General features: G+C 47.0%; 2 protein-coding genes across 7 annotated transcripts in view; one reads left to right on the plus strand and one right to left on the minus strand.

The window, feature by feature from the left end:
• Positions 1-28: 28 nt before the first annotated feature.
• LOC133496812 (triadin-like) lies at positions 29-23,173 on the minus strand. 4 transcript variants are annotated; one of them, XM_061812831.1, is made up of 5 exons: positions 22,964-23,173; positions 7,505-7,706; positions 2,840-2,890; positions 1,447-1,620; positions 29-201 (listed from the first exon to the last, which is right to left on the minus strand). In XM_061812831.1, exons 1-5 carry the CDS (start codon positions 23,171-23,173, stop codon positions 185-187), a joined length of 654 nt encoding a protein of 217 aa, XP_061668815.1. In that variant the 3' UTR covers positions 29-184. The 4 variants fall into 4 exon arrangements, 2 of the variants coding, with proteins under 2 accessions (XP_061668815.1, XP_061668814.1); XM_061812830.1 differs by lacking the exon at positions 29-201 and adding an exon at positions 986-1,143; XR_009793864.1 differs by lacking the exons at positions 29-201; positions 7,505-7,706; positions 22,964-23,173 and adding an exon at positions 10,549-11,432 and having other exon boundaries at positions 1,534-1,620.
• A 627-nt stretch (positions 23,174-23,800) lies between these two features.
• nkain2 (sodium/potassium transporting ATPase interacting 2) overlaps positions 23,801-26,975 on the plus strand; it is a 59,185-nt gene continuing 56,010 nt past the window's right edge. For all 3 annotated transcript variants that reach the window (XM_061812832.1, XM_061812834.1, XM_061812835.1), the window contains exon 1: positions 23,801-23,929. In XM_061812832.1, the coding sequence (XP_061668816.1) occupies positions 23,876-23,929 (54 nt within the window). In that variant the 5' untranslated portion in view covers positions 23,801-23,875. The remainder of the gene's footprint in view (positions 23,930-26,975) is intronic.

Consider the following 26,975-nt stretch of genomic DNA (forward strand, 5'->3'; position numbering starts at 1 on the left):
TCACTTGTTAGTTCCCAGGAGGCGGCGAGACTGGAGCTTTGGCGTGGTCAACACAACCTGGCGTTGAACCCTCTAAAGACTGTAAACATGATTGTGGACTTCAGGAGGGATCCTTCACCACAGCTGCCCCCGACGCTGTCCAACTGTCTTGCGTCGACCGTCGAGACCTTCATATTTTCGGGAATTACAGTCTCAGAGGACCTGAAGTGGGAGACGAACATCAACTCCATCCTCAAAAAAAAGCCCAGCAAAGGATGCAGTTCTTGCGGCTTCCGAGGAAGCACGGCCTGTCACAAGACCCGTTGAGACAGTTCTACACAGCGTGTCATCCGATCAGTACTGCGTACCTCCATCGCAGTCTGGTTTGGGGCCGCCACAAAAAAGGACAAACTCCGACCGCGACCGACAACCTAAACCGCTGAACGGATCGTCGCCACCACTCTACCCACTATTGAAGACTTGCGCGCAACGCGAACTCGATCCAGAGTGGGCAGGATCCTTTCAGGTCCCTCCACATCCTGGCCACCAGCTCTTCCAGCGCCTTCCGTCGGGAAAGCGCCACAGATCAATGCAAGTCAAAACTAGCAGACACTCGAACAGTTTTTTCCCCTCTGGCAATCGAGTCATAAAATTCTTGAACCTACGTCGGGACACACACTCAGATCCTGCTGGTCGGTCCAGACGCTGACTCTTACCTGTCCTCAATGTGGAAGACTTTGGATCTTGCACGTCCGTGAACAGTTCCTAGAAACGGAAACGTCTCTCGTTCTTTGTTCCTGTTACTTTGTTGTTCTTTGTTCTGAATGTCGTACCAGGGCGGCGCCGACTTCCGGAGAAAAATTCCTTGTGTGTGTTTTTACACAAATGGCCAATAAAACTGATTCCGATCCTGATTCTGGAACTAACGATCCACGCCAAGGAAATAAACGTGAACATTTTCGTGCCGGTCATAAAACCAAGCAAACGGCGAGTCCTTCATCCGCTGCGTTTTTAATTGAATAAAGTTGTTTTTTTTTTTTAAAAAGCAGACAGAAATAGGCGTTGCCGGACTTTGCGCTGTACATTTGTTTCTTTGTGTCATCCTTCAAAGGTATTTCGTTGCCGCCGCTTCTCCCCTCCTTCAGAAGTCGTCCGAGCGCAGAGCTGAAGGGCGGAAAATAAAGAGCCAGCTCAGCCCGGGCCTGACGATCGATCGGCGTTAGCGCTCGCAAATGGCTTCGTGCTTTGCTTTTTTTTTTTTTTTTTTTAAGCCACCATCTTTGTTTCAAAATCACTCTCTCGCTACACTTGGCGTTGATTAAGAGAACGCCGCTTCGGTTGTTGCTACGGCAACAAGTCATCGTCATAGAAGTCATGACGCAGCGCTTGCAATGGTTTTTAAATATGACGCAATGGCGCCGGGAGTCGGACGTTGACGCGAGCATGACGGCGGATGCTGGCGCTTACGTGCGAAGGTCTCGGTTAGCTGCTGAAAATCTTCCGCCGCCTCCTCCTCGTCCTCCTCGTCGGGGGCCACCAGGCTGGCGGCAAACGTCCACAGCAGCTCCAGCCAGTCGGTGCCCTCCTGGGGGGGCGGAGGGGCAGCCCCGGCGGCGGCGGCGGCGGCGCTCGACCTGGCCCCTGGATTCACGGAGAAACGGCAAAATCAAGGAAAGCCTTGCAAAACGTCGACTCCAGTTGCTGCATTTCCTCAAACTGCGGCCTTTTCTTCAACTCGACACGCCCCCATGAGCCGCTGGATGCATCGTTCATTTGCGGTATGAAAAATAAATACCGCTCTCAGTTTTGGATCAAGAACTGGGAAATAAATATTCGAAAAAAAACGAGCTGTACTTACGCGGACGTAAAAAAAAGCCAAATTACAGGAAGTCCTCTGGTTAAGACGGTCTCGACCTACGACGTTTCGGCTTTACCACGCCGTCCGCCATTTTGTCCGTGCTCGTCCGTGTTTGTGCGCCGCGAGTATCTTCGCATTTTCCGCCCTCCTTTTTCGACATCACGGCCCCAAAGAAGAAAGCCGTGTCTTTTAGCAATGCCAAAAGAAAATCCATGACCACGGAAACGAAGCTCAAGATCAGAAAAAGATCGGAGAAAGGAGAGACACCGACACCATCGAGGCGTCAATCGGTCGACCGTGGTGACAGTTATTAAAAACAAAGCCCCCATTTTAGCGCTTGTTGAAGGGTTCCGTTCCTATGTCGGGTACAATGATCGCAAAACGAGGTTTTTGATACTTGTCGAGATGGAGACGGTTGAGGACCCACCAGGTTCCTTGGCAATAGCTAAGCTAAGCACAGCCTCCCCTTCTTTTCATCCCTCCACCGCTCAGCAGTCATGCTACGTACATCATATCTTGTCGATTATTTGTTGGTATTTTGATGTAAATTCTGACTTTAATGGTGGAATCCGACTGAAGTCGAAATTCGAGTTAAGTCGCTACTGTAGGAACGGATCTGAGTCTTAGACCGAGGACTCCCTGTAGTAAAATCCTCAAATGGTCGCAGTTAGCATGTGCGTCATCCACTTAAAAAAATAAATGCCTCATTGAAATAAAAAAAAATAAATAAACGCTTCCCTTTTACTCATTTGGTAAACAAATAGCTAGCAAATGTACTTACCTCTGTTCATAAACTATTTTTCACCGAAAAGTTAACTGAAATCTTCTTCTTCTTTTGGGCCATTACTAGCTACAATTCACTGAAAAATATGTACGCCTCACTCAATTTTTACAGCCACACAAAAAAAAAAAAATTATAATTTGCAACACAAACATGTCACACTTGAATCTCAAGTGCAAAAACTGAAAAGGACAAAAGACGGATCGCGTTTGTGCGCTCACCTCTGCCGGCCTTCAAACCTCGCCTGGCGATGGCGGCGGGCGGCGGCAGACCTGAGGGCGGCACCAAATTAGGAAAAAGGGACGACAAAGGACGCGCCACACCTAAATGCTTTCATTTCACTGCAAACTTGAACAAATCTGCAAATGCGAGTTATGCATAAAATGTGATTTAAAAATAAAATACAATGCGGGGAGAGAACGCGTGCAATGCATGCTGGGAGTGGGGATACAGTCGGACGATGCGTACGTTTGTAAACGTTCCCAACGCAAATTGCTGGGAAGCACTTCTACTTCCTGTCGATAAAAAAGTGGGCATATTAGGGTCACGCCCCCCCCCCCCAAAAAAAAATAAATAAAATAAAAGCCAAGACCTGGCGGCATGGTGGGACCAGCTGGTAAAAGCACAGGTGTCAAACTCAAGCCCCGGGGGCCAGATCTGGCCCGCCACATGATTTTATGTGGCCTGATAAGCCAAATCTAGAGTGTCAATTTCCATCAAAATCTGTGCCCAAATTTCTAATTTTCATATCACATAAATGATAAAGTTTAGAGGCGGCACGGTGGATCAGCTGGCGAAGCATTGGGCTCACAGTTCTGAGGACCTGGGTTCGATCCCGGCCCCCCTGCCTGTGTGGAGTTTGCATGTTCTCCCCGTGACTGCGTGGGTTTTCTCCGGATGGGCACTCCGGTTTCCTCCCACATCCCAAAAACATATAATATTCATAATTGGACTCTCTAAATTGCCCCTAGGTGTGATTGTGAGTGCGATTGGTTGTTTGTCTCCATGCGCCCTGCGATTGGCTGCCGACCAGTTCAGGGTGTACCGCGCCTCCTGCCCGGCACTCCCCGCTTGTGAGGATAAGCGGCAAAGAAAATGGATGGATGGAAATGTAATGCTGCTGCGACAAAATTTCAAGTTGTCACAATGAAATTCAAAGTCATCATGACGAGATTTAAAGCCAGCATTTGGCAAAAGGCGCCCAGTTAGCAGTGTTAACGTTTTAAAAAGAAAAATAAATCAAAAAAATTAATGATTGACGAGTGCGTAGCGTCCAAGACCACCGGCTTTCAATCGTCGATTTTCAAACCCCGCAAACACTTCAAAACGCCCCCTGTCGACTTCAAATGTCGTCATGACGACTTGAAATCACGTCCCGGCCTCGTCATCTGCAGTATCGTTTGGTGAGCGTTTTATTTTTCTTGATGACTTTTTGCCTTTGCTCTCGCGCTCTCTACTCTAAAACGCTGATAAACGAGGCTTGTTACTTTTTTTTTTTTTTTTTTTTTTTTTTACAACCGGCTCAACAAAATGTCATTATGAACCGCTGCTGATATTGATTGAAATCTTGGAGTCCTTTGGACTCATTTCAATGCTAAAACTTGATTCGTCGTTAAGCATAAGAGCTTGAACACGGACCAAATTGGAGTGAAGTCAAGGCACAAGTGCGCTGGAAAGTGCTGCAGACGAATGGAGGAAGCGAGCGTGAAGTCCACCCATCCATCCATCATCTGAGGCGCTCGTCCTCACGAGGGTCGCAGGCAGGAGGCGGGGTAAACCCTCAACTGGTTGCCAGCCGATCGCAGGGCACATGGAGACAAACAGCCGCACTCGCAATCACACCTACGGGCAATTTAGAGTGTCCAATCAATGTTGCGTGTTTTTGGGATGCGGGAGGAAGCCGGAGTGCCCACCCGGAGAAAACCCACGCAGGCAACGGGGCGAACGTGCAAACTCCACACGGGCGGGGTCGGGATTTGAACCCCGGTCCTCAACGCTCTGCATCTGCGCGACCGTGCCGCCCGTGCGTGAATTGCCACAATAAATTCTATTGTGTGCCAATCACGCAAATGTCAGCGCATTCATCAGCTGCGTTTTGGCGCCCTCCGCGCTTGACGGACGGCGGCGGCGTCCAGGTGGGACACACTTGGGAGTTCACGCGTCGACTCCGGGGAAACAAATGCAAAATGGCCGCACCGTCACCGCGGTCGCAGTTTGGCTAACAACCGCTAACACCGCGAGACTAGCTTCTCCAGCCAAAGACGTTCACATGACCCGCGTGGAGTTGTTCTCACAGCTCCGTCCATACTTTTGAAATCTCCTTTACATGACATCGTAAAGATTTTCCCGAACATCGTCTTCATTTTGTTGCATTTCCCTCGGGTGCAGCACACAATGCGGACGGTAGATATATTTGTCCAATCAGATGCGTTGCCATGCCGGCGCAATCTGCCCTTCACAAACAGAACCTGGAAAGTCAACGTTTACATTTGATTGTAAATATGTTTGGAGGTCATTTTTCGACCGTTTCGTTACCCGTTAGCCTTTTTTGGGCGTAGCGAAAACGGCGCCTAGCGGCGCACAGTGGCGTCTCTCCCCCGATAAATAAGAAATTCACCACTTTTACTCTCATCAGCGGGTTTAAAAAACAGGCGTGCTTTCAAGCACATTCGAGTCACTTGTCAAAAGAATAATCATAAACACAAAAACAGGTGGCTTGCATCGGGAAGGGCTTTACGCTTCAAAATGGCGTCAAACAAATCTTGCGAGCCAATTGAGCAAATCAAGCCCAAAGTCACAAAGCGACTCTCGTGCATTTTCTCTCGATTTACGTCGTCACGCACGGCAACGCAGGACACGCAAATGATGCTCGACATCAAGCACTCAAAAAGTGGCCGCCGCCGCCGTTCACTCAAGCGAGTGCAAAACAGGCCGGGAGTTTTTTTTTTTTTTTTTTTAGTAGCGGGAACATAATCATAATAATTGTAGATAAATAATTCAGACGACTAAAATGTTTACAGTTGCTTTGTAGATTTCAGTTCCCGGAAAAAGAAGGCACTTTTTCTTTGAAGGATCGTCCCCAACATCAGTTTTAATCTATAGACACAAAACAGGAAGTCGGCCATTTTGGTCCGGAGCCGCCATTTTGAGCCAGTTCCACGGCTCGTACTTTAAATAACTTTTCATGAGGTGATTGTTGCTTTTCCTAGCGTAGGCCACCGTTTGAGGAAATTTTAATATTTTTTTTTTAAGTCAACATGCAGGCAAGCAAATCAGTGAGCGAGCGCGCAGATGTTTTTACCAGGTGTTACGCACACGGGGTCGTCACAGTACGACGTGTACTCTTTGGGGGCGGGTGATGGCAGGTGGGTGATGGACAGCATGAGGATGCGTGAAAGGGGTCGAGGGGGGGGGGGGGGTCGAGGAAGAGGAGGAGAGGAGTTAACAGCGGCCAAAACGCGGAGGAGGCGCCGTGGGAGGGACAAATGAGCAACTGATGGGAAAGGACGTCAGCCGTCCGAGGACATCGACCGGGTTCGGGTTTGGTGACAGGGAATGGGGGGTGGGGGTGGGGGGGGGGGGTCTTTTCTGAGGAAGGTCCACCTTTGACCTCTGCGTGTCAATTCCATTAGATGCTAATTCGCTTTCGATTTGTCTTATAATAGTCAACAACGGAGACGCGGAATTGTTTTAAAACGAGACATTTTGTCTGCTATGGGGACTGAAATAAAATAAATCAAATAAAATAGCATAGTTTTCCATTTTTAAAAATAATCTCATAAATGTGACATTAAACATGATGTTTGAGTCCCCACATCTAATTTTTGTTAGAATAAAATGTGTAAAATACATTTTAAAAAAATTGCATGTAATTTTTTTTTACTATTTTACTTTACTAAGCAATTAATTAATTAATTTTGTACTAATTTTACTATAATTTTAATTATTTGATGTGTATTTTTCCCCCAAAATTTAAAACACAGAAAATATAATTTGTTACAAAACAAGAATGTTGATTTGTACAGATTTCATAATGTTCCATGCAAATATTTTCTGTTTTACAATTTTTTAAAATACTGAAAAAAATTTTGATTCACATTTATCCGTTCTTTGAAACCATGAAATTAAAATGTAAAACATAATGACTCTCTTACATGTGTGATTCCCCAAAAATGACATGCTGTTGCATGCATGCTGATGCATGATGTTGCAAATGATGAAGTCCACTTTTGAATTTTGCCTCAAAAGTGTCAAAGCTGACAATTAAAATGTTCTTAAATATGAACGCTGGCGTGACATTTTGGGGCGGGGGGGGGGGCGTCTGAGGGCGGTCCACCTTTGACCTCTGCGTGTCAATTCCATTTAGATTGTTATGGTAGATGCTAATTCTCTTTCGATTTGTCTTATAATAGTCAACAACGGAGATGCGGAATTAATTAATTAATTAATTTACTACTAATTTTACCATAATTTTAATTATTTGATTTGTTTTTTTCCCCCAAAATTTAAAACACAGATAATATAATTTGTTATAAAACAGGAATGTTGATTTGTACAGATTTAATAATGTTGTATGTAAAAATTTCATGTTTACATTTTTTTTTAATCCTGAAAAAAAAATTATATTCACATTTACCCGTTCTTTGGAACCCTGAAATTTAAATGTAAAACGGAAAAAAAAAAAAGACTCGTGTGACATGCGATGTTGAAAATGATGACGTCCACTTTTGAAGTTTGCCTCAAAAGTGTCGAAGCTGACATTGAAAATGTTCTTATTAAATATGAACGCTGGAGTGAAATTTTGGATGAAAGGTTTTCAGTTGTTATCAACTTATTTGGATGAGGTGACGACGACTGTGGAAAGCGAACGAAGAGGTTTTGGCTACCCGCTAGCGTCTTGTAGTCGAGGAGGTCGAAGAGCACGACGGCCACGGCCGTCCAGGTGATGACCAGCGCCGCCACCAGCAGCCACGCCATCGGCGAGCTGAAGGTCAGGATCACGTCGTCCAAAACCGTCTTCTGATTGGCTGGCGGCGGAGGCGCCGCGTCCGCGCCGCTGGTCTGGCTCCTCATTGGCGGAGAGGGCAGCTGAGTCCAGAGAGACGTACGTGAACTTAGAACTGTGAAGCGGATGTGCGAACCAGTCATCCGCTGTTCCACCTGGAGTCATACTCAATCTTACAAATGTATATTTATTAACAGTAAATCAGTTGCCAAATGATTGAACGGGAATGAATGCGAGACTTGGCCGCAGCAGGCGGGCGTCTTTGCGGCAAGGCCGCGTCTCACGCCGTGCAAATGCTTGGTATCGGCGTTAGCTGTAGCGCTGGCCTTGATTAAAGCAGGCGGCAGCTGGTTGCTCGCCGGGGCTTCGGAGAATCACCCGAGCGTGCCGCTTTGTTGCGCGGATGAGGGGGGGGGGGGGGGGGGGGCAAATATCACTGCCACGAGGCGGAAATATGATCCACGATGGAAGCGCGAGAGACGCTGACCCAGATCACCCGAGGTTATCGGAGAATTGAATTATGTGTAATTTTTTTTCTGCATCTTTTTCACAGACATGTTCGGCTTCTCCGAATGCTCAATTAGCAAAAACATCCGTTAGCTCTGCGAAAATAATCACCCACTCGTGGTCTCAATTTAAAGGAAATATGATTTGGACCTCAGCATATTTGCCCTTCTACAATTGCAGTTTTTGGGTTTATTCACTGAAAAACTCACTCATTTGCTGTTTTTGTGCTCGGGCCGCTTTGGCGCCAACTTGTGGCGTCCCGGTGCCAAGCAACTGTGCTTGAAACCGGGCTTTCATGATTGATCCGTTCCAGAAACTCTAACAAAATCATACACGTCGTACAAAAACAAAAGCAATTGTTCCCGTTGAAAAGAATGTACGGTAAATCCAATAAATCCATTCCAGACACCCCATATTTTCAAAAATAAGATTTATATCCAATGAAATGATGTCATTTTTCTTGCGTTCTTTATCAAATGGCTTGTACTCTGCACTTTGCGTTTTAAAAAAAAAATACAAGGAGCTAACAGGAAGGTGGCGCTGGAACAAATCAATGGCATTTCCATTCACTTCAATGCTGAAAGTTGATTTGAGATACAAATGTTTTGAGATACAAGCGTGGCCACGGGCACAACTAAACTCATATTTTAAGTTTGTTACTATTACTCCTACAATTAAACAGCAACCCCTCTTATTAGACAGTTTTGGCACCAAAGCCGCAGTGACGACAAATAGCGGCCGCCAAAAGCCACGCAAACGTCGGTCTCGGGTTGAGGATTTGGAGTCTTTATCCAACAAGCTGACCTTTTATGTTGCCGCATTGATAACAAATCCCCACGTCAATTTAGCGTGCTTGCACAGCGCCGAGGCGCGCGTGTGCGTCGGCTACAAAAGCCGCGCATTGATTTAGCGGCAGCGCGACCGGCCGACGTGATCGACCCGCCGCAGGTGAGGGCGTCACGACGCGGCGACGGATCGGGAGGAAAAGGCCCTCCGCCGTTTTGACGTCACCGCGATTCATCGGCCCGAGCGCTGCGGTCGACACCTGCCTGCAATTAGCGCGTTTTTTTTTTAGATTTTTGGAAAAACTAAGAACTCGATTCTGCTTCTCTCCCGATGAAGCTACAAATAAACTTTGTCGTCTGCTTTGCTGTTCGAATCTGCAATGCCAAAAGATGAGTTTAATGACTTAATATGTTTTGTGTAAAGCGCTCGTGCACTTATTTGTTTGTTTGATGTACTGTTGAGTTATTTAGCCGCGTGCGCTAGCTAATGAGCTTCACGTGGTGCTGCTTTGTCTGTGTGAAATATTAATAATTAACCCGCTGCACACGCTCATTTATGTATCATGGGATCCTGATTGTGTATATGCTAGATGCAATGGTCCTGTCCGTTTTATGTGCTTTGCTGCCATCTTGTGGCACATATGCACAATTATAAAGCCCTTTTGCGGAAGAAGAGTCCATTTTTTAAGGGTCGGGGGAGTTGCTCTTTGCGGCAAGACTCAGTCGCATTCCCCCACGAACGCCAATGTGAGGTCTTACACGAGCAGATGACGCCGAGCACCTGTCGACCCAACAACCGCTGAGCGTCGGCCATTTGTCGGGACGAGCTATTTCGGACTATCGGTAGCGCAGTTTCTCAAAGTTTGTCCTTTGACATTCGTGAGGATTTCCTTCCTTAACTTGCTTTCTACATTTTGAACCGTGGACCTCGGAACTGTGAGGCCAACACTTCACAGCTGATCCACCATCCCTTCATATTTACACATGAAATTTATGAAATAATTTTGGAATCGGAAATCAAGGCGAATAGGTTTTTCAACTATTGTTTACTTTTGTTAACGCAAAATTACTTATATCTCAACATTATTATTTAGGATGCATGACAATATAACATTTTTGTAATAATTTTTACAAGAATCATAGAAGTTGACAGAAATGAGTTGCCTTTGCGGGCCACATAAAATCACATTGCAGGCCGGATTTGCCCCCCAGGCCTTGAGTTTGACACCCGTGCTGTACATGTCACGTTGCACGATGCAAAATTACACAAAGGGATTTCTTCCAGTTTATGAGAATATTAAGACCACTCCTCCTCCTATTCAAATTCAAACGGCTTTGGCAAGCGTGCTGTTCAATACTTTTGCTTGAATACCGACAACAACAAAAAATAATAAGAATAATGCCGCTAAGTGAATTTCCTTGAGCATCATTCAAGTGCAGTTTTCCAGTTCATATATTTCCGCGTTGTCTCTTTCCCATTTCTGCCAGCTCAATTCTAAACGCTCCAAGTGAGATCTCGCGCGGTGGGAATAACGTTTGGAACATCGCTAGCGGATCATTATTGCCAAAAATCGCCCGGAGGGAAATGGATTTTACTTTAGTCCTCGTTTTTTTTTGTTTTTTCAAGCAGTACCTTGGACTTGGAGCTTGCTTGGCGTTCCGCGATAACCATCAGTCACTTGGCCAGTGCGCTGTTACCATAGACACCGGCGTGGAAGTCATTCATTAAATCCGGAAAGTAAAGCTAGCCCAGCAGCTTTCAAAAAAAAAAAAAAAAAAAAAATGAAAATATAAAAACTTTGGAAGCTGGCCGGATCGCAGCTGTTTCTAAAAATAAACCGCAACCTTCATCCTTCTTTGATTCTTGTGGATAGTTTGCAAAGTTTTGGTCCAACTTTTCGCTCGGAGTCCGGTCCGAGGTGGTTAACTTCACTTTGTAGCGGAACTCGAAGCGAGACAAGAAGAGGGGTCACCCTTTCAGTCAGCCCCCCCACCCCGCAACCTCTCCCTCCCTCCCTCTCTGAGGTCCAAAATAGAGATTAAAAGCGAGAGAGAGAGGCAGAAGGGGAAGCGAAGCAAGCCAAAAAGAGGGCAATGATGAAGGGATGGAAAGAACATAGATAAAGAAAGAAAGCCATCGACCTTACACCGTCCGCCAAGGTTGAAGCGTTAGCAACCTTTGTTTATGTTCTTCGTTTTTTTCCAAATGGCAAGTTTGCGGCCATGCGACCCCGAGAACGCCCGATCTCGTCAGATCTCGGAAGCTAACCGAGTTCGGTCCTGGGAGACCGCTTGGGAATACCGAGCACTGTAAGCTTCTCTCCCCGGCTAAATGCTGAGGCGTTGCGTCAAGTAGGGCATCCGGCGTGAAACTGTGCCAGACAAATATCGAAGATGACGCGTTGTGGCGAGCCCTGACGGGACAAGCCGAAAGGTCAAATGGCAAAAATGGAAATTTCATCAGCTGTGATTTGCGTTTGAATGTGTTTTGGGGGTAGAACAAGGATGGCAACTTCCTGGTTCGTGGAGAAAGACTCAAGAACGTTGGAAGAGACCATCTTCATTCCGGAAGGTGGGGGGGGGGGGGGCATCCATTCAAACGATCATCTTGCCATTAATCTGGTGCAGCCTCCTAAAAAAAAATATAGATCTCTGCCATGTGTTTTTAATGGCGATAAAAGCGCTGTATAAGATTCTGCTTTACAATCACGCGTCATCACGACTTATTTTATTTTAAAGGGGAAGTCCACTAAAATAATGCATCAGATAGGTCATGTCATTGGTACTGTAACTTTAAATTATAGATTTTCATCAGATATCATTTAAGGGTGTTTATATCGGCAATTTTGAATGTTCCCGGTCACTGACTGATGGTTTTTCGGACGGGAATGACGCAGAGTCTGACGAGCGAGCTGCGGCGGAGGCCGTTAGCTGAGTTTCGGCGGCCAGGGAGGCCGTTAGCCGAGCTTCGGCGGCGGCGGAGGCCACGATCCGAGCTTTGGCGGCGACGGAGGCCGTTAGCCAAGCTACGGCGGAGCTCGCTCTTCAGACTCTGCATCATTTTCGTCCGAACAACCATCCGAAAATTCAACATTATTTACAGCCACAGGTTCAAATCTGTATGGACGTATTCCTCCGTCTTCCCGATCAACCGATACTTCTCTTTCTTCATCAGATGAGGATAAATCCGAGAAATCGCTGACGATAACTGTGTAGGAACGTAACCAAGCACATGACATGTCACATGTCACAAATGTCGGCGACCGGGAACATTCAAAAATTGCTGATATAAACATCCTTACATGATATCTGATGAAAATCTTTATTTTAAAGTTACAGTACCAATGACATGACCTATGTGATACGTTGTTATTTTCAATGAGTGGGCTTCCCCTTTAAGGTCAATGCGGCGCAATTACGCACTTGCACACCACCAATGCTGTCGGCTTTAGAGACCAACTGATGTAAATGCGGGAGCGACGGCTCACAAAAGGTCAATTGGGCTCTTGTTCTGAGCGGAAAAAAAGAAACCTCACGCCAGCAACAGTCTGAGTTTTATGGAATCAATTCACAAATACCAACATCATCCTGACGAAGAACTGATGCCCACACTCGAGCGCAGGCAACAATATTGACAGGAGTCGAAAAAAAAAAAGCTAAGTTGAGCTTGACAGTCCTGCCCTGGCTCTGTCTCGGAGAGCCACTTTCAGACTTCGGGTCTATCTGTGTACACACAGTACATGCGAGAACCGGAGGGGTAACCTGACCCCCGGTTTTTGCCTCGGGAGCCTGCGCCGCGCGGGCTATAATAAGAGGACGCGGCAGCTGCCGGGGTTAGCGCCGGACTGATCTCGGAATGTAGGGCGCGCGGAGAAGGGGGGGTCGGGCGGGGTCACGTCATCAGTCTGTCCGCGTAATTATGTTTCCGTGGGGGCCGGCGTTGTCGGAAATGTTGCAGGAGAGGCACAACAAAAGAGATTTTGATCTATCTATCTATCTATCTATCTATCTATCTATCTATCTATCTATCTATCTATCTATCTATCTATCTATCTATCTATCTATCTATCTATCTATCTATCTATCTATCTATCTATCTATCTATCTATCTATCTACAATCGTTTACTCCACGGAAATCAATGTGACTGTAAAACTCGGTCCATTTCTTGTACGCTAGCATATTGAAAGCTATCGAAAATAAATAACTTTTGTATTCCCCAACCACCGCGACGCAACGAACATATCAAAGTCCCCCTGCAAGCAGTTCCTGACCAACGAGACTTTTTCCTCCAGGTGAGCAGTGACCTTCAAAAAGGCCACAATGACATTTTAGCGGCCGTTTTGCGCGGCTAGCCATTGTTTCGCGAGCCGAAAGGATTTGATTTCATTCTGAGAGCCATTTGAACACGTTTCTTCTGACTGCGATGCGAATGTGCTAACCGCTAGGCAACCACAGCACCGTAGCGCTGTAATGTAACGTAATGTTACTGTTATGCCCTCGCATGTAGGAAAGGAGAGCCGGCGCACTTTCCCAGCCGATTATCAAACAATAAAACATCCTACTTTAGTTCAGTCCACCGAGCTCCAAGACATCCCGAGCCGAGGCCCGAAAGGCCACTCGGTATCGGTATGCGTCACGCCGAGTGCGCGTGCGGAGGCTGTTAACCGGGAGACGACAAGCGGGGCGCACGGGATGTGATCGGAAAGGAAACCAGACGCAAAACAAAGGCGCTCGTGCTCGCGCGCAACCCAAAAGTCTTTGGGGCGAGCCTCTTCCGCCGCGTTCTCCTTCGCCCTCCGAACAAATCCTCTTCTGTCTCCGTTATCCGCGCCATCAATGCGAAACAGCCAATCTCTCAATATTTTGAAACATTTGTTGCTTTCATGTTTTTTTTTGTTTAGTTAAATTTTTTTGCCCTGCGTACAGACGAGTTTGAATTTGGCGTCACGGGGCAAAAACTTCACTCATCGTGATCTTAAATGTTTTTCATGTGTTGGAAGGGTAAAACTGTAAAACTTTAGTCACTCCGATTTGACGGGCGCGAAAACACGAAAAATCATCCATCCATCCATCCATCCATTTTCTTCACCACTTATCCTCACGAGGGTTGCGGGGGAGTGCTGGAGCCTATCCCAGCTGTCAACGGGCAGGAGGCGGGCTAATCCAGCTGATCCACCGTGCCGGCCACGAAAAATCATGCGCGTAAAATTTGTTATGTCGCTTATTTTGTGTAGTCTTGACCAATGTTCCCTCTAAGCTGCGCCACTGCGCAATTGCGCACTTGTCGCAAGCTCTCAGCGCACATGAAAACCGATCCAGCGCGATCCAGGCCTGACATTTTTTTTTTTTTTAACACGGATTCTAACGAGCTCCTGCTCAGCCTACTTCTACTTCCTAGTTTACCTGACACCGCCCCCTTCCGCTCTTAAAGGGGTACACTCATAATTACAGACAGAAAACACCCCCGCAAATTTATATCTGCGGGCATGACTGACCATATTTTTCAAATGTGAATGACTGTAACTTTTTAAAGTATATACATAGATGTATATATATGGTCTCTCTATGACGCAAATGTTCACCTCTCAGGAACGCATCTAATCCGGTAAAGCGGTTAGCAGTTGAGTTTTATATCTCACTTTGCACCCGTGCAGAGCCACGCATCCGATCCCAGCTCTTATTAATAACTGACTCATACCACCGGCAAGCTCCGCCCTCCCAGGAGTCAGCATTATTGCCTTGATTACTATGTAAACGCGAAGACACGCGCACACGGCTGTGCTATTTTAAAGGACGAGCGCACCGGCCAGGAACGACGCGCCGCTGTTTCCGATAATTACGTCAAACTGCGGCGTTGATGTATTTATTAGCATGAAATCCGTTTAATCCAGGGCGCCAGCAGCCTTGGACGTCTGCCTTAAAAAAAGTGTTGCTTGGGTGTCAATGTGACCTGACTCTCTCGTTCTCTTTTTTTTTTTTTTTTAAGAACTGGCAATGAAAAAAAACACAGTCGGGGTCTATTTTTTGCAAAATCCCTCTCTTGAAGAGAGTCCAGCGAGTAAGAAAGTGGGGTTTCGGGGGCCTCTAATCCTTATTTTGTTGGAAGGTCGGCAGCGTGTTTGAGCCAGAAAGCGACGGCGGTGCGCCGCCTGCTTGCCAAAGCGTGCTGTGTGTTGGTGCAAGCGACACGCACAGACGCACACTTTGGGGGAGGCGGGGCCAAGCAGATGGAAGGACAGCAGCAAAGACAGCATGCGAGTGGAAATGAACCTGACGAACTGCTTAGCCTCGACGGTGCGCTGCCGCGCTTTCGTACGTCCCTTTCGGTGGCGTGCGCCCTTCCGCCTGCAGCCAACAAGGGCGGTGACATCTTTGTGAGGATCGGAAGCCTCGATGACGGGAAAATGCGGGGTTAGTTTTTGCCGTTTGACTGATTGTCATGGATGGGATTCTCCCGAAGCTACCGAGTTCTCCAAAGCATTTCATTTATGCTTCCCTTATGTTATGAACATAACTAAACATATACCGTATTTTCCGCACTAAAAGTCTTTAATTTTCTCAAAAGCCGACGATGCGCCTTATAATCCGGTGCGCCTTATATATGGATCAATATTGAGGCTTTACCACCGGGGCTAATTGCATGCATGGGACTTGGCTTGGGCGCTAGCAACCAGCTAACGCTAGCTAGCCAGGCCTGTGTATTGGGACCACGAAGGAGAGGACAAGGGCGTCAGCGTCGAGCTAACGCGGCTAGCGAGGCTGTGTTTGGACTTCAATGAAGGAAAAAGGGACGAGGACCGTGAGGACGCCGGACAGAGGAAAAACCACCTTCACCTTTCTTCACTCCTGCCTTGGGAAGCACCCCAGTGACATTGGAGTTTGAATTTTGTTTGCTTGCCGGCTATGTTCATATTTGTTTAGCATGTGAGCATTGTGTACCCGTTAAATTTACTTTGTTTATTTGACTGTTGTGTATACATGTTTGATTTTCCATCATGTTCACACTTTTTGTTACATAACCAGGTTTATTATTTGACTATCTGCAAGTGGTGAGTTTATTATTTAAATTAGGATAACATTAACTCATAAGGGGAAATATTATTTCAGAGACTTTTGATAGAGAATTAAATGCACAAGTAAAGAGTAAAATTGTAATAGACATTTAGAGTAATTAACATTAATTTAATTTATTAGTTTCACCCTTTGGAGTAAGAAAAGAACTCAGGTGGCTACCTCGTCAAAGTATTTTATACTAGAGAGGCGGTACATAATGGATGCATAACGTAACCCCAGCCTCTAGTGTAGCGTCGATTCTATACACCTTATAATGCGGTGAGCCTTATACATAATAAAAATAGGCCATTCATTGAAGGTGTGCCTTATAGTATGGAAAATATGGTACGTGTATTTCCATCTTTTCAACGTTTGTCAATCACCACATTCCTCGGCCACTTGCGGAAGCGTCAATTAATTGCCGCATGGTAGAACTGACGGCAGGGCTCCGCCGTCGGCATGGGACGGGTGAAAATCAAATGTGGGGGGTATACGAGTGTCAGGGAAAAACCAAAGTCTTTCACGGACTGACTGACTGATAGGCCAGTTCTGATGACATTCCTCCTTTGAGCCGGTTCTGCTCGTAGCTCAGTTTCGGTCTCAGTTGCGCACAGGACCGGGAAACCCACATTTTTCAAGTCAGGTGGATTTAAGCCGAGTATTTGTTTGATTCCCGCGCGTTATCCCTGCGAAGTGACTGAATTCCTCACTGACCGGGCGTCGGAATTATTGAGGCACAACAGACGACGATGAGCATTTTTTTAAAAATGCGGCGTGTGGGGAGGCGATGCCTTCGCTTGCTTGTGCCGTTACAAAGAGGCGCCAGACACCTCATGCATTTCCAACCGATCAGTACCCGAACTTGTCCTTCCCGTTTCCCCGTGGCCCCCTCCGTCTCTTTCCACCTCTTTTCTCCTCGCCCTTCGCCTTCTCGGTGCCACCGCGCTGCGCCCATCTGTTGTGTAATTGTTTTCTCCGTCACCTTTCCTCCTCAAACAGATGGCGGGCTGATGATTTTCTCCCGTCCCCCGAAACCTCGCTCCATCCATCTCCCGCTCAAACGCCTTTCCCCGCCTCGCGCGGTCTTGCCGCCGCATTGCTCTCGTTGCCGTTTAAACGGCCATCGTACAGGTTGCCTTCAAATTCAAACTCAAATATGTGAATATTAATACTACAACTGTGTCTTGGCTTCTGCACACACAAGAAATCTTTGCGTTGTGACCAGTGGAATTCCACAAAACATGACCATATCCGCATGTGTCACGGCTCTGCCGGTCCCCGTCCTGGCCTAGAACTACACGTCCGGTCTGGCCTTTGCCAGATCGTTGCTTCATGCCCGGTTCCCGCACTCTCGTGATCCCGTTCCTGATCTCCCATGCACCGACCCCCTGCCTGTCCACTGACCTGCCTCTTACGCCTGACGTCTTTGTTAAACGCTGCCTGCCTGATCCCCGACACTGGACTGAATAAATACGCCTCAACGTCTCCCGAGTCGTGGATTTGGGTCCGACCCACGTTCTGGTCGTGACAGAGTGTCCTCCTGTCAATGGTGGCAATAAACCGATTCACGAGGATGCAGATATTTGAGTCCTAATCCGAGCGCTCGAGACAAGACGTTTCCTGAATTTGTCCCACGTCAACCTTGTCTGAAATATTATGGACGTCCACGCGGCTGGCGTTCCTAACGAGATTCCCGGCGTGCTTCCGATAAGGGCGATCGTGACTTGGGTTTGATGCTCGGTCTCCTTAGGTTTGTGCGGCCCGGAGCGCCGACTGGAAATGAAAGAGCCGTCTGGTTTTGCCATTTTGCAAGTCGACGTGCCACCCTGATGAGTTTCTGGTTGGAGGGTAAAATTGTTCCCCGGTGACATTTAATAAAAGACGCAAGGGATTGAGTGACGGCATCAAAAATGAGCTCCTGTCTCCAAATGATGATTCAGTTGCAACCTATTTATCAACTGCAAACGCGCAATTACACGTAAACGCGTACCTGGTGGAAGTTGACCCCGGGGTGCCTTCTGCGACTGGTTCTTGATGTGATTTACATTTTGTCTCGCCTCTTGATAAAAATGACAAATGGACTGAACGGCATTGAGCCGCCATGAGCGACGACGGCAATATCCTGGTCTAATAGCACTTGCAACTCTGCCTCGGGGCACCAACACACATGACGGAATACATGCGGCCGCACGCTCGCGAGCAATTTATTAGCGGGGGAAAAAAGGCTTCGCCAGACAAAGACCATCAATAAAACCGAAATAAGCTATGATACATGGCATGCAGACCAGATTGAGAAATACGTTGTTATTACATTGCGGAGGGAAGAAGGGATAAAAGCATATTTTTAAACCACATGTCAATGTTCCTGACTACTAACATTAAAGGCCAGGACAGGACAGGACTTCGCGCACTTCTGGCCTGGCTCACGAATCACATCCAAGACCCGGAGACGAAGTCTTCTGACCCCGGCAGCACATTTTGCTGATGGTTTGATTGCCACAAAATTGCATTGTAACCTGACAAGTTACAAAAATACGTTATCCGAAGATACCATTTTGCAATCTCATTTATGTGATTTTCTTTTTTAAATCATTAAAATTTGGCAGGTGTGCTTGCCACTCTGTTTTTCTATAGTGTGTTGAATTTAGAAGATAAAATTAAGATTCAAGACACACCGTTCCGGATGTAGCAAAGCACCCCCAGAACACAACTTTGTGGCTCGTCAGTACGGCACAGGTTGCACGGCATGGTTCCACCAGTTTTAACTTATTTACGTGAACTTTGTGAGTTCTTCTTTAACGGAAGCAAGCAGACCAACAACCTTTTCCACGTGTATACATGTCATTTTACCCAATTTTTCCAATTTTACCCTTCGAAGCTCAATTACATTCCATAAAAACCTTTAAAGGCTAATTCCGGTGGTTTGAAATAAAAAGGTCACGTCATATGTACTCTATCTTGAAAATGTGATGTTAATCCTCTCTCATTTAATGGTGTTTGAGAACAGAAGATTTTTATCGGAAATTGCGAATTTTCATGGGCGCCGCCATTTTGGCGAGTCACATGACCTACGCGCTCCGACAAAGGCTCACTTACGTTGGGACACAATTATGGCCAGCGCGGATTTATCCTCATCGCTAGCTTGCGGCCCTCATTCCCGTCCGAAGAGCCTTCCGAATATTCAACGTTATTTACGGCCACAGATTCAAATCTGTATGGAGATATTCCTCCGTCTTCCCGATCAACCGATACTGCTATTTCTTCACTAGATGAGGATAAATCCAAGAAATCAGCGCTAGCCATCAGTAAGCGAGCCTTTGTCGGTGCACTTTACACGTCACATCCGCGCATGCAGGTCATGTGACTTGCCGAAATGGCGACGCCCATGAAAATTCGTAGTTGCCGATGAAAATATTCTCAAAACACCATTAAACGAGAGGATTAACGTCACGTTTTCAAGATATAGTACATAAAACGTGACCTACCGGATACATTGTTAATCCAAACCGCCGGAATTCCCCTTTAAAAATCGACATTTAATCGATTCAATTCGTGACGGAATAGCTCGCGTTCCAACTTCGGAGCGTTAGTTACGACTTCTTTCAATTGTTGATGAAGTGTTTTCAATGCGAGCATCCGCACAGACGTTTTCGCCCCTCTCTCTCGCATCCCACTATCGCTCTCTCCCGCCTTATCTAAATTCCGTCCTCAATTTCGGCAGGTGTAAACACTAGATCTTCCACTTGACTGGCTCACGCGCATATTGCACATTCACGCCAGGCTATTTCCTCTCGCCGGGCCGTGCAGCTGGATCACTGTCAAGATAGGACAACAAGGTGAAGCCGGCACGTGAGAGCGGTTGCGGCTGCGTGCGTTTGTGTGTGTTCGGCGGCGTCGCGGAATCGGCTGGCAGCGGCACGCGTCTGGTGACATCTGCTCGAGACAGATAAAGTAATAAAGATGCACCTGCAATCCAGAAGAAGTCGATGTCGGCCCGCGTCTTTGTCACTTCCCGTCTCAGTCGACCTCCGATGCCAGGAGAGTTTGCAGGTGCGTGGTTTTTCTTCACGGCACTGCAGCCTTAACTGAACTAAAGTACTGTAGTTCATCACTAACCTACGCTAACGCGGTCGTAAAGCCGTAATCACAGGAGATATATTTGGATGTAAAACACTCCGAGGCCCTCAATATCATGAATCCAAAACAATGCACAGAAAAATCTGTCGGTTGCCGGAGTCTCGGAGTCAAAAAATAAAACCTGGGCATTTTTCTTTGACAGTCAACAACTACAATAATCATAATGTGGCAATGGAGTGCTAGATACTTATTAATCATTTTATATTTGCTTCTGTGCCGTTTGTCAAAATACGTCATGAAGTGACGCACCCGGCCTGTGGAGCAAGGAAAAGTTGAGCACTGATGAGCTGCGGTAAAGACGCACGCTTGTTTTATCGATGGCCTTTGAAACATGCATTGGATTTATTTCATACAAAAATTGAAAAACTGCTCTCCTTTGCTACGTTGTTAGCCGCAGCAGTGCATGCAAACAAACTGGTTGACGGCATTTCGGCTGGTCGCTATTGAAGGTATTTTCCGATTTATGGGAAGGTGTGTCTGTCATGGTCCTGCCGGTCTAGCCCTGGCTGGGCGGGTCCCAGCACAACAGCGCTGATCAGGAGGCGCACACCTGCGCCTCATCCTCGGTTATTCACCCCGGTATTTATAGGACCCAGGGGACGACTGGTCTTGGCCAGATCGTCGCAACTCACGCCCCGTTCCTGCACTCCCGTACTCTTGATCGTCAACCCTTGTGTACCAACCTGCGCCTGTCCTCCGACCGACCCCGTAAGCCTGACGTCTTTGATACTCCTGCCTTCTCTGATCGATCTTCCGTGTACCAACCCTTGCCTGCCCGCGGACCTGCTCTCTGCGGCCCACGTCCTGACTACCGCTTCCCCACTTGACTGTCTGCCTGATCCCCGACTTCGGACCGAATAAACACTTTTCCCAAACTGCCTCTGCATCTCCGGAGTCCTGCATTTGGGTCCTCCTCCGTACCGATGGGTCGTGACAGTGTCCTGTTTTCTGTTTTTTTCTCCTGAATTTCAACCACATTCACAAGTCTCAGGAACACTCGGTGCTCTATGATTTATAGTCAGCCTTTGAATTTATTCACTCGCACCTCTTTGGCGTTTGCACGCTCAAAAACTGCGAAAACACAGACTTGAGCACCAAAAGGAGAATACCGTCCTTCGTGGCTATTTCAATCCCACTGACAATCAAGTTCCGCCAGACGAACCTGCCCCCCCAGTCACCATCAAACTACCACCGGGGTGCTTCGCCCTCAGCGTCCCGGTGGATACGAGATCCTTTCCCATCTGACACCAAAAAGCACCTCAAGTACAGGCGGAATCGCTCCAAGGCTGGAGTTAGTACCCGAACAAGGAAGAACGAGAGGCAGCGGAAGGGACGGCAGAGATACATAAAAAAAAATACGGAGGGATGACAAATAGCAATGCGTGAAGGCGCGGTCGCTTTGACACACAGCCTGCGGGAATCAGCCTTTATGTACGCCGCTGTCAATCAAGATTAGCGGCATAATTAAACTCCCCTTTCACCGTGTGCGGTGAGTGTGTCTCTTTGTGTGTACGTGGGAGGGAGGGGCGGGTTTGGACAAAGATTGATGGCGACGGCGAAACGCAGAGATAGCCTCAACAACCGAGCCATTTATTAACTGTACACGCCACGTTTTAAGTAATAACACACTTAAATGTCGTACAAGCATGACAGTCGTTTCAGATAAAGCTCAGTAAGATTAAAACAAAAGCTAAAATACTCAACCTGGGAACAGAAATGTCAATTTGGAAGATTGTGTTTAATGACGGTGCCTTGTGAAAGATTTGGTGAGGTCACGTGTTGTTGTGTTTTGTTCGACATTTGGAGGAATACGGCCGGAAAATCCTCAAATTTGACCGATTTTGCGACATTCCACTCTCCGGAGACGACGTCGCGCTCCACCGAGTGACAGAAATGAGATAATCACGCTCCCTCGCCCTCTCGGCGGCATAATTGATGGCTAGTTGTAGAGCAATTTCAACGGAGGATATGAATTCATTAAGCAGCCTCTATTAAGTATTCAACATCAATAGCTGCTTAGCAGAAACGTTAATGAAGCGAATGAGGAATTAGGACAAATTATGATGGCGACAACTCAAAGAGAGGGCGCCCTGCCGATAGGGCGACGGCGCGAGAGGGGAGGGGCCGTCTAATGTTGATGAGGATGCTCGAAGGCCGCGTCATGCGGCAGCTGCGCACCGCAGCCGCCGCAGGGAATGAAAAGGACCCCGCCGAGCGGAACATCGGCCGCTTCGAGTCGGACCCGAGCAGTAAAAGCATCCAGCGGGCTCGCCTTCAAAATAAAATGTAACCCAAAGTCATATTGCACTTACTTCATTATTGGACGGACGCACAAAGGCCCTGCATACACGTTGGCTATCACCTCGGAGATTAGAATTTTTAAAAGCCTCGCGCTTCCAGTTTTTTCCCGTTGCGCATGCACTCATGGCTGACAACGAGGCGCTCGAAAGCCGGCGTGACAGCCTGAGGGCCCAATCCACACTGTGTTGGCTGTTAAATAGGAATACCACTCCCCCCCCTCCCCCGCCCACACCGTCTGATTGTGCCCTGTTTTTTGCCACAGGAAAAAACAAAATAAAACAAAACATTTTCTCCACAATTCAGTTTTATAATTCTCAATTTGCAGGTTTTCATCAGCCCTAATTGGGACAAGCCGAAAGGAAAAGAGGAAGATTGGCAGGGTCTTGGTCTTAGTGGCCTATTGATTTGTACACTCGATGGGTCAACATGGATAACGGAGAACAAAACTTCAATTTTAATGTCGCGAAACGAGTACAGCCATAAATAGATTGTGTCCATCAAAAGCGATGTAGGATACGCGACAATTCCGATTTTACCTTTCGAAATAAAGCTCACCTCAGCGAGGGAATGGTACTGCAGCCGGAACAAGTTATTACTTTGAAAGGTCCAGCCGGAAGCTGTGCGTTCCCGCTCTGTGTGAGTCTCGGCGGACGGCGGGCGCGCGACGGGTCTTCGCGGGCTGCCTCTCGTCCCTCGGCTGATCCATCTTGGTCCCCATTGTCTGCCGCGAAGCCGGCGAGACGTCACACTTTGCGGTGAAAACATCCCCCCTCAATGGAGTCTTGCTGAAGCGGAACCGCCGACGAACGCGAGCGCTCCGGTGCGGACCTTTTTGTGCCGTGACGGCCCCGCAGGAGGAGCACCTGTGCGGCGGAGCTGAGGGCGACATGACCCCGGCGAGGAGGAGACGCGGCAGCCGGGGCAGGCGGACGTGAATTGGGGAATTGGACCTGAATTTCCACTTCGGGTTCGTCGCCGGTCGGCTTTTGGGCCCGACGACCCTGGAGGACGTGGTCTCATCCTCTCCGCTTTTCCTGTGAGGAGACTTTTTTTTTTTTTAAAACACTTTTTGATGCATATTCGACACTTCCGGGTTTGAGTCAAGTGGAATTATCCAGATTGTTGTTAATTGGACTGGAGCACAATTTTTAATATATAACTTTTTTTTTCAATATGATTATTGTCTCCGGGACTTAACCTTTATTCATGTTAAGCCCCTTTCCTGTACTCATGATACGAATTAATTAATGAATCCCCTCTATACCACCCACCCCCCAAAAAACCGTTAGAGAAAGTGCTTTCCTAAAGTACACTAGTATCATTTATTGCTGCTTGACCCATCTTCCAACGTGAGCTCCAGGGTCCCAACCCCTGAAGCCCCCGGCAGTGAGCGCCTCTACTTGGCCCGAATCGCAAATTAACAGATCCGCCGGGAGATCCGGGACCAGACGGGGTGCGGAGGACGCCATGGGGTGCTGCAGCGGCAGGTGTACCTTGGCCTTCATCTGTGGCATGCAGCTGGTAAGTGTTATGATTACTATCGACCCCCCCCCCCTCAAAAAAAAAAAAATGGCCCTGGATCGCTCAGATCAATGCAGAGACATAAAAGGTTTTTCTGAAATCTTGTCAAGAGTCAAGCAGGCGATAGTTTGTCACTGCAAAAGACGGAGATGTGGATGAATATGTGACTGGGGGGGGGGGGGGGTTCACGTCCCTGAGGTTAATAGGCGTGTAAACAAGCGAGAAATAAAGGGGCGATACGCTTTAAGCGATGTGCTGATAAATCTGCAGAAATGTGATGAAAGGACGTGATCCGACACGTGTGATTCAGCAATAAACACGTGACGTACGCGTACGAGGGAGATTAGATCCGACGTTTCGTCGCAGGAGCCAACGGCCGGCGTTGTCCGTTTGGCGTCCGTCTCCCGGTGCCATCTGCGTCGGCACCGGCAAGCGGTGCCAGGCTAGACAGCAGGGGGGGGGCGGGTGAGGGGGTTGGCGGCGGGGCTGGGTCGGAGCGAGGTGAGTTTGTGTGCAAACACGGGGAGCGATGTTTGAGAACAACAGCCATCTCATCCGTTTATAGGAAAGAGGAAACCTGGCCTGCTGCAACGCCTTGTCCGTATAAGCCTCTCGCAGAAATGTCAAGACGGGATGGATTTGAACGGCTTTATTACATTTCCGAGTTAGCCTCACTCTGTTTTGCTCCATTGTGGCGTTTAAAAACTCTACTGGGTGCCGAATTGCCCACTTTGAAGCTGAGTGTACGCCCTACAATTTATTTAAGGTTTTCTCCGCACAAGTCAGAGTTAATGATTGACGTGTTCACATTTGGGCGGTAGCGCGAAGAGATGTAACTGTTATTTTTTGTTTTCTTTACCGATTAACTGATTTTCTAAACGTGCGGGAAAAAAATGCCATCGGTGGTTCTCACTGCTCAAACTGAGAAACACAGCACACCACACATTTCAGCATGCCTCAGTGGACAAAGGTGAGTCTCCTTCCCCAAACTAGAGATCTGTTGTAGTGTCAAGATTGATCCGTGAGAGGCAATGAGGTGCCACGGGCCATTCAGATTACTGGAACGAACTAGTAAGAACAAAGAGTAGGAGACATAATAAATAAGTAGAAGGTAGCCCAACTGTTAGCTCGTTTCTGTTCTTTGTTCGCAGTCATGAACACTGTCGGCTTCAGGTCACATCCGAATTTGCTTATTGTCCCGTTTGTTATCACGTCCATCATCAACAAACATTTCCGTAATTGCCGTCAGGATTTTTGATGGGGAGTATTGAACAGGTTTAACATTTATGATTGCTGGCCTGAACCGATTTCCGAGCAGAACGGGGAGGAAAAATCACGCTCAACAAAAGCCTAAACCTCAGGATAATTGCTCAGGATAAGCCTTTAGAGACATCTGAGAATCAGGCCTTTAGTAAATTCTATCGGACGTTGAGACAAAGTACTCAAATTTATCCTGGTTGTCGGTAGGTGTCTACCTGACTTAAGTAATCCTGGTGTCTGGCGCAAGTGTTTCAAACAGAGGTCGACCATCAAAAACGACTATTAAGAAGCACCCGTCTCTGGACTCAGAATGGTAGAAATGCTAACTTTAAAGCTTGGCATTACAGAATCTTATATCCATTTTATTATCTTTGTACTGTGATGGAAAAGCTCCTCTGAATTTTGAAACTCTCGGCCCGATTATGCGAGCTTGCCATTACTCTTTCACCTTAGTCCCGTAGGTGTCGGAAGCAAGCGTTTCAAACTGTTGTCGACGGTCAAAAACAAGATGTTTCAGTCGTCTGTGGGCTTGGAATGCTAACGCAAACGCTGACGTCAAACCGTGACCTAGCATGATTTTATCGGTCCGGTCCCCTTGCGTAGCGAGCATGACCGGTGGCCTTCGAGTTTCTCTGTCCCAAGGGACCGAACTTTCAGCCTTGAAACTAACTTAACTCACAGCGTATGTCCGACTTATATAGTGCAGTATCAAACGTTTTGAAGCATCACATCAGAGAAAGCCGTGGCGTCTTTGAACTTGTGCTTCAGGGTAGTCTGGGAAAAACCTCAAGCTCAAGGTGAAGCCTAAGGGAAAGGTTGTAATCCTAGATTTGGATTGGTATGAGACAGGATACCCTGAATGGTGAAATTGAAGGCTTATTGTGCGTCGGAATGTGGACTTTGCGTGTTATTTAAATGCGCGTAAATGCATGAAAATTGACGAAGATTGTGTGACGTAACATTCTTAAGTCACAACCTCTAAAGTGTCTCATAGTGACTAACAAAAATCCCATTGTTTCGAGAATTTGATGGGATTTTGTTCAGCTATGGCAGTGTAACCCATCAAAAGCTTGCACACAGTAACTACTTTGTGGGTTTCGAGCTTGTAAAGGAGAAAAGTAGTAAGAAGTACCGACACATGAAGACGCACTCTGTTACCGAAGTTCTTGTGGTTTTTCATTTGATATATGTTTGGGCCAGAAGTGTTTTTCTTACGAATAGTTACTGTAATTGTGGATTTACTGATCTGTTAGCGTAGGTTAGCGAGAACGAATAGTTTCCTATTAATTGAATGTCTGTTGTTCTTCGTTCTTGTTTATTTGTTAGTTCTTCTTCTCAGTACTCAACATGAATGTCGTACCGACTGCCGGAGACAAATTCCTTGTGTGTTGTTCCATACTTTGCCGCTAAAGCTTATTCTGATTCTGATTTCGACTTTAGGACATCACGGAGTACAAACATGATGTCACCACGGGAGGAACGGAACGCTTTCCTAAACTCAGGACCCCGTGTATAAAACCCAAAACGTAATAGCATTGAAATTGGAGTTTTGTCATTCCTCGAATCATAGAAATGGAAAAAGTACATCACTAGAGCTACACTGCAAACCTATGATTTTATTTTGTTCAGATGGACCAATAAAGTTACAATTTTAAAAAATTAGTTTTCCGTCAACTATGTAAGCATTAGCAAATTTTGTTAGCCTTGTTCATTTTAGGGTCTTAAAGGGTGTGTCTAGATTTTTCATTAACTTTTTTTTTTTTGCAAAGCCATGATCACCACAGAA

Source organism: Syngnathoides biaculeatus, chromosome 23 (genome assembly GCF_019802595.1).
Source record: "Syngnathoides biaculeatus isolate LvHL_M chromosome 23, ASM1980259v1, whole genome shotgun sequence".
Classification (NCBI taxonomy): Eukaryota; Metazoa; Chordata; class Actinopteri; order Syngnathiformes; family Syngnathidae; genus Syngnathoides; species Syngnathoides biaculeatus.